Genomic DNA, 7532 nt, shown 5'->3' with positions numbered 1-7532 from the left:
GTCCAAGGTGAGAACATTTTTCTTATTGGTTTCATGTATATGAGTGTCTATGAAAATTCTTTGTGGGCCTAAAAATGTCATTGTCTCTTCCTTCTATGCCAAAATAGTGAATTTTGAAGTTTTATTCAGTAAATTCAATGATCGAAAGTTCTGTAATGCCAGTCATTCTAACTATTTTTTCGTTTGAATGGATTGTTGTCACTTTTTCATGTTTTGAATGAATTGTTTCTTTTATTTTTATGTATGGTTAATGACCGAATAACCGAACCAAATCAAACCAAAACCGAAAACAACCAAACCGATAAATGTATATTATATTTGGTTTAGTTTGGTTTTGATAATTTTAAAACCGATTAAGTTGGTTTGATTTTGATTTTGACCAATAACTGACCCAAACCAACCCGTGAACACCCCTACTTCAGACCTTAGTTTAGTTTGTGACTTAGATGGTTTAGAATGCATTTTAGCGATCCTTTTAGTTATTTGTTGCTCCCTATAATACGTGTTACAATTTTTGGTACCTTCCATTAGTGCTTGGGCCTTAGTTGCTTGTCATAGCCATAGGTTGGCATTAGTTAGGCTTGGTTGTCGTTGGATAGTATGTTCGGGATAAGACGCCGATCCTTGAAGTGTTCCCCGTTGAATTGTTTGAACTCATCATTATTTCCTTTGTTTCATGAATACTAATGAACTTGTCATGTTGAGAATGTTGGTATATTGTTGGGCTCGAGGACTTGGTCGAGAACCAGCTGAATTTCAAGTTTGTTTTCCTTTGTGTTGTGAGCGTGGTAGTATTAGTAGTATTTGTAGTTATTTAGCTGGTATTGTTTGAATGCTGGTGATGTCATGCATTGCATTTACTACATGTTTCACTTGTTTAAGATTACAAAATTAAATTTTAGATATATTTATGATGTTAAATATATTATGTGAAAGTTAGAATAAAAAAAAATTCCTAAAAAAGGGAAAGAAATACTCCCTCTGTTTAAAAAAAATGACTAACTTTTCTTTTTAGTCTATTTCAAAAAAATGAACTCTTTACTTTTTTGGGCACCACTTTAATTTGAACATTCCATGACATAACTTCTTTTTTTTTTAATTTAAAGAGGGATCAACGAAAGGAAAGAATAAGAAAAGAGACCAAGAATTTAGGATCAGAAGATTAAAAAAAAATCTTCTTTATTTTCTCAATTTCGTGTCAAATTAAATTAAACAATTACTTTTCAAACGAAGGGAGTATTATTTTTTCAAGTAATGTTGAATTCAAATATATTTAAGTCATAAAAGAGTGAATTCATTGAAAATAAAATAAAAGAAAGTAGTGTAGAAAAAAATGTGGAGCGAGAAGGAAGGAACAGAAATAGAAAACATAGAGAGAGAAAAGATTGACGGAAAAAAGAAAAGAGAGAATCGCTTGGTATAGAAGCCATTGAAGCTCAATAGCCTCCTCTTCTTTCTTCTTCAACATATATTGATCTATATATTTTTATATAAAGTGAAACATTTAGAGAGAGAGAGAGAAGGGAGAGGCTTCTTGGCTTTTTGGTTACCTGTACACACAGATAACCAAAAGCCATGTCAGATTCAAGCAGCGATTCCATTTCCCTCGACGTTGAGACTATCTATCTTGGTGGAAAGGTTCAAATTTTTCTCTATATTTGAGACCCTCTTTCTATAAAATGCTTTTGGTTAATATTTTCTTATTTTTTATTTTTTGAAAAATAACACGCAAAAACATTTGGTTTGGTTCGATTGAAGATGGATGTAGAAAGGAAATATGAATGACGTTTGCATGCGTAAATTTATTAGGAGAAGAAAGTCGTTTTCTTCCAACTCATCCTACACATGTTATTTGGATTGTTCGAAGGAAAATATTTTATTTACAAATTTAAAGGTTCTTGAATCATAGTTCAAGTTTCTATATATTCTGTATATTTCTAGTGTATTGAAAATAACTAGTAACATTTCTATTTATAAAAGTAAGAATCAAATTAAACTAGGATTAGAAACCATACTAACTAACAAATTCTAATTAAATAGTATAAATAAGTAAAAATGACAAATAACAAATCATAATCAACTTAGGATTCTTACTTCACTTTGAATTATTATATCCAACAGTTGAGGCATAAGGATTAGTAGGATAACTTTTTTAGTGAGGGAAATTAGGTGTAAAATGTTGATGAGGCAGAGACAATTCTATTTGAGGCAGGATGAGTTTTAGAGAGAACAATATCTAAAAATAACAAGTTGGGATCTTGTTTAGAATGGACTACTTTCTGTCTACTTGATGATCTTAGTTTACTATTTGCATTTATATTTTACTTCAACAGTCATTCTATTTACTGGTTTGTATAATTTCCATGGATGAGATACTTTTTACATGATGAAACTTCTATCTTGTCATCAACTAAAATGATGCAAATGACCTTTTTCAGGAGCATATTGTACGTACACGCTATGGCTCTGTGTCGGTTATAGTTTATGGGGACCAAGAGAAGCCGGCACTGATCACTTATCCTGATCTCGCACTAAATCGTTAGTGACAGATTTGTAATCTCTAGTTTCATATATCCCTCTTTCAGGATTTTCTAGCCATGTACTCTTTGATAGCCTATATAGTCTTATGTTATATGTTGACGTTTATTTTTACGCTATATTTTCTCATTTGTCCTTGCAGATTTGTCATGTTTCCAAGGTCTCTTCTTCTGTCCAGAAGCAGCTTCTTTGCTGCTACACAATTTTTGCATTTACCACATTAATCCTCCTGGGCATGAGGTCTGTGAACTGGCCAAGTTTTATTTCATGAAGTCATATTAAGCTTTCTTCTATTTGTTGTCAAACTGTCTTTTAATAAATTCAATTACTTACATACTTGTCTTCTTGAAATTCTACAAGAGCTCTTGCAGTTGGGAGCTGCAGCAATTTGTTCAGAGAATCCTGTACCATCAGTTGATGATTTAACAGACCAGATACTTGAGGTTCTTAATTATTTTGGGTAATCACTTTAGTTTTGTTTGCCCCTCATGCTTGTCTAAATTCTGTCAATCCCATCTTTCTCTGACACTTTTGACCTATTGGATATCTTTGTTAAGTTGAGGAGCTCTTTCTTACTAATGATGAGATTCTTGCTGTTTTTAGGCTTGGATCAGTGATGTGTATGGGAGTAATTGCCGGTGCTTACATACTCACCTTATTTGCTGTATGTCTTCTCGTATAATACTTTAAATTGGTGGTATGTGGTTGAGCTTCACTAACACGGCTCACATGTCACAGATAAAGCATAAGGAGCGCGTTCTTGGTTTGATTCTTGTTTCCCCTTTATGCAGAGCACCCTCTTGGACTGAATGGTTTTACAACAAGGTATCGTTTTATATCATCTATTTACCGTTATGTTGTGAGAAGAAAATCCATTGTATGAAAGAGGAGATTATTGTTAATATAGGTCATGTCAAATTTACTATACTTCTATGGGATGTGTGGTGTTCTGGAAGAGTTTCTGCTGCACCGCTACTTCAGCAAGGTACCCTACATGCATTCCCTAGTGTTTTCACTTGGAGATTTTGTCATGTCTTTTTTACCCCCACCAATTGGATTGAATAAGAAGGTGATTTCAATTGGATCAGGAAGTTCGTGGATCTGCAGATGTTCAAGAATCAGATATAGCTCAAGCATGTAGAAGGGTAAATACCTCCACTGTGTTAGTTTATGATCAATTGTTCAATTTCATTCTTATTCTTCAACTACATATTGTTTTGAGTATATTCTTTTTTCTTGCTTCCTTTAACGTTGCAGTTACTAGATGAGAGGCAGAAGATGAATGTTTGGCGATTTCTTCAAGCCGTTGATGGGTAGAAAACTAGACATTACTGCTTAAATATTTGTATCAATTTTATCATTTGCATACTTGTCAACGCCTCTCTAAGCTTGCTTTTATGAATGAGCAGGAGACCTGATATCACAGATGGATTAAAAACACTCAAATGTCGAACCCTCATATTTGTCGGGGATGATTCTCCTTTCCATTCAGAGGCTCTCCATATGACTTCTAAATTAGATCGAAGATTCAGCACCCTAGTTGAGGTATGCCATCAATTTTATTTTTAATGACACCCCATTTCAATTTATTGTGAACATGCTATGAATTCCTTGTGTAGTTAAATATTTACTGATATATTTAGCTAGGCTAGATACTATTTACATATCACTCAACCAACCAACTGTGCCTCTCCGTAATTAGTTGGGTCAGTTATATTACTCTATATCTATTCCGCTTCATTTAGTCAATACAAAATTTGCCTATTAAAGCAAATTAGGTGCCTTCAAATCTTACTCATGTGTACACACTACACGGATAACTAGTTTTAACCCCTTTCAGTTGGTAGTGCCTAAACGGATCATTTGCTGTTCTTGGATGTCGTAAATGCAGCAGAATATAGGGAATAAGGAATGAGTATGATTGCAGGTACAAGCGTGTGGATCTATGGTGACAGAAGAGCAACCACATGCTATGTTAATACCAATGGAGTTTTTCCTCATGGGGTATGGACTATACAGACCAAATCAGTTCAGTGGCAGCCCTAGAAGTCCTCTCAGTCCATCTTGCATTGCTCCTGAACTTCTCTCCCCAGAAAGCATGGGCTTAAAACTCAAGCCTATCAAGACTCGGATTGCATCCAAGATGCACGGTGCATAAAAATAAATACTGAATTCTATTTAAACCTTGTAAAATTTAAAATCCCTATACTTTTCATTTCTGGTTAGTTTTTGGGGGGATATTTAAGGGTCAAAAGGAGGGTAGATATGGATTGTAGATAGGAAAGTGAAATTCTTTAATGGACATAGGGAGGGAAATATTGTTATTCATTCATTGTAGATAAAAGATATTGTTATTCTGATTTCTATTCTTGATAAAAAATATATTTCTATTCTGAGTTGTAATTGCAAATCATAAAGGAGACATTTGTGCATGATTATGATGAATGATGAGTAATATGACAGCAAATGAGGTGGTGATTAATATTTTTTTTTTTATGTTGGATGACTACGTTCCTATCCTACCTTCTATCCAACAACATCAATATAATCCCCATAAAAGTGGAGTTTGAGAAGTATGCACACATCTTACCCTTACCTCGGAGGTAAGGAGGTCATTTTCGATAAATTCTCGGCTCAAGGGAAAAAATAGTTCAAAGCAATCCAGAAAAAGATGTAATAGAAGTGAAAGAAAATAGGACAGTAACTACAATAAAATAACATGATAGTTGAAATACAAGAAACTAAATAATAACAGAAATCAAAGGATCAGAAACTATTGAAGTAAAGTAATACTACAACTACTGGTATGGATGGATAACTAGACAACACACTACTACATAGTAGCCTTCTATCATAATTTGTGTCCTTCACAACCTCCTATCTAAAGTCATGTCATTGGTAAGTTGAAGTTATGTCATGGCCTGTCTAATCACATCTTCCCAATACTTCTTCGACCTACCTCTCTTGAAACCATCCATAGTTATCCTCTCATACCTTCGCATTGGGAACATACAAACAACTTCTCATCATATGCCCAAACCTCCTCAGTACTCTTGCTTCCAACATCTTTTCATCCACCGAAACCACTCTCATCTTGTATTAGATATCCCTATTTTTACTTTTATCTCTCCTACTATGCTCACACGTCCACCACAATATCCTCATCATTATTTTAAAAGACCCTGTTGGGACTCGCCTCGGAGCGTGGCTCTAGCAAAACACGCCTTAAGACTCAAGTGTGAGACTTAGTTCTGTTAGACTTACGCTCTAAGCGCCCGATTGTACTCCCTAAGCGCTCGATTATACCCCCTAAGAGCTCGATTATATCCCCTAAGAGCTCGATTATACCCCCTAAGCACGTCCAATGCCCAACATTCGGGGCTCGCCTAACAAATCTTACACAAATTATGTGTTAAATTCTTTAGTTAATTGTTGACCCTCATAATTCTTGAATAAATGAATGATACTTAATAGTTTTTTTAATTTATAGAAATAAGAAGATTGAGAGTAACTCAATTAACAAGTTGTAGTATCACATATTTACTATTTGGTAACATTATGAAGGTGATCATAAATTACGTAACATTCCTTTTAAAAATTCATAGCGAAATTTTACTGTTTACTTATCATTGGTATTCATGTTTTTGTAATATGCCTAAAAAATTATCATATTTTATTTAACTATTTGAAAGTAATTTTATTTTTATTCATGATGGAGTGATGTTTTTATTATAATACTAGTAAGTTTTATTGATTATTTTCTTTGTTTTTTTTTGGGGGGGGGGGGGGGGTAAAGTTGTATAGTATGATAATAATATATTTTTAGAAATAACGATTCTTTTATGATTAGAAAGTTAAGACATTTGATTATTTATACCATGTTAGAAGTTTTATTTTTTATGAGTTTCCTTGATCATGCTTGTAATTATTTCAAACTATTGATGTATTTTTCTACTTTTGTGTTATTATATTATCATATTATATATTATAAATTAAAATTTTAAAGATCCATAGAGATTACGCCCCACGTCTCAAGGCTTACACCACGCCCTATGCTAAGTAAAACGCCCCGGCTCACGCCCCTGCCTTTTAAGACACTGATCCTCATGTATGTAACTTTCAACTTTTGAACGTGAGAGTTTTTAATTGGTCAACACTTTATCTCATACAACATGATTGGTTTACCACTTTGTAGAACTTGCCTTTAAATTTTAATGGCATCTTCTTATCACACAACACTCTGGATGAGATCCTCTATTTCATCATTGAAAATAGACCAAAGATACTTGAACTTCCTCTCTTTTGAATGGCATGTGTATCAATGCACACTTTCTAATCCACTTTATGTGTTACATCACTGAACTTACACTCCAAGTATTATGTCTTGGTTCTCCTCAATATAAACCTTTTTACTCCAAAGTCTGTCTCCAAATTTCCAGCTTAGCGTTAATTTTGTCGCGAACTCATCAATCAAAACTATGTCATCTAAAAATAACATACACCATGACACATCACATTGAATTTGTCGCGTTAATACATCTATAACCAATACAAATTAAAACAAGCTAAGGGCTTATTCGTGATGCAACCCCATCAAAATTGAAAACTCATTTGAGTCTCCTCCCACTGGCCTTACCCAAGTCTTTATCCCCTACTACAATATATTTAAAATGGTTTTAAAAAGGGAACACTTAATATGTGAAACCATAAAATCATTGTTATAAGGCTTTATAAGATAACAAAACAATGTTTGGATTCACCATTACTATCGTTATTGAACATACACGCGCATACAATAATCATGTCCACAAACAATGTATACAACCATATATTGGTTGGAATGGAATGGGTTATAGTTTTAAAGGCAATTTGATACATTAAGCTTTTATTGTGTGTAATCATGTAAAGGATCAGACTAATATTCCATTTGTAGTAAGAAGCCTTAACCTTGCATGTTCACTAAAGACTAAATTTGTGGCCTCAAGTCTCTAACC

General features: G+C 33.7%; 1 protein-coding gene across 2 annotated transcripts; it reads left to right on the top strand.

The window, feature by feature from the left end:
- The first annotated feature begins 1333 nt into the window (after positions 1–1333).
- Positions 1334–4953, top strand: LOC102603886 (pollen-specific protein SF21-like). Of its 2 annotated transcripts, none has more exons than XM_006338128.2 (11): positions 1334–1638; positions 2439–2538; positions 2681–2778; positions 2910–2998; positions 3142–3202; positions 3277–3363; positions 3446–3523; positions 3627–3683; positions 3796–3851; positions 3948–4083; positions 4466–4953. In XM_006338128.2, exons 1-11 carry the CDS (start codon positions 1576–1578, stop codon positions 4694–4696), a joined length of 1056 nt encoding a protein of 351 aa, XP_006338190.1. In that variant the 5' UTR covers positions 1334–1575; the 3' UTR covers positions 4697–4953. The 2 variants fall into 2 exon arrangements, with proteins under 2 accessions (XP_006338190.1, XP_015161460.1); XM_015305974.1 differs by lacking the exon at positions 4466–4953 and adding an exon at positions 4379–4462.
- Positions 4954–7532: the final 2579 nt, after the last annotated feature.

This window comes from Solanum tuberosum, unplaced genomic scaffold (genome assembly GCF_000226075.1).
Source record: "Solanum tuberosum cultivar DM 1-3 516 R44 unplaced genomic scaffold, SolTub_3.0 scf00003, whole genome shotgun sequence".
NCBI lineage: Eukaryota > Viridiplantae > Streptophyta > Magnoliopsida > Solanales > Solanaceae > Solanum > Solanum tuberosum.
The sequence above is the reverse complement of the archived record's forward strand: the minus strand, read 5'-3'. Positions and strand labels throughout refer to the sequence as shown.

Coding starts and splice junctions, on each gene's coding strand:
- LOC102603886 (XM_006338128.2), top strand. CDS start 1,576: ATGTCAGATTCAAGCAGCGATTCCATTTCCCTCGACGTTGAGACTATC. Junction 3,203..3,276: donor ACATACTCACCTTATTTGCT/GTATGTCTTCTC, acceptor CACATGTCACAG/ATAAAGCATAAGGAGCGCGT. Junction 3,852..3,947: donor TTTCTTCAAGCCGTTGATGG/GTAGAAAACTAG, acceptor ATGAATGAGCAG/GAGACCTGATATCACAGATG.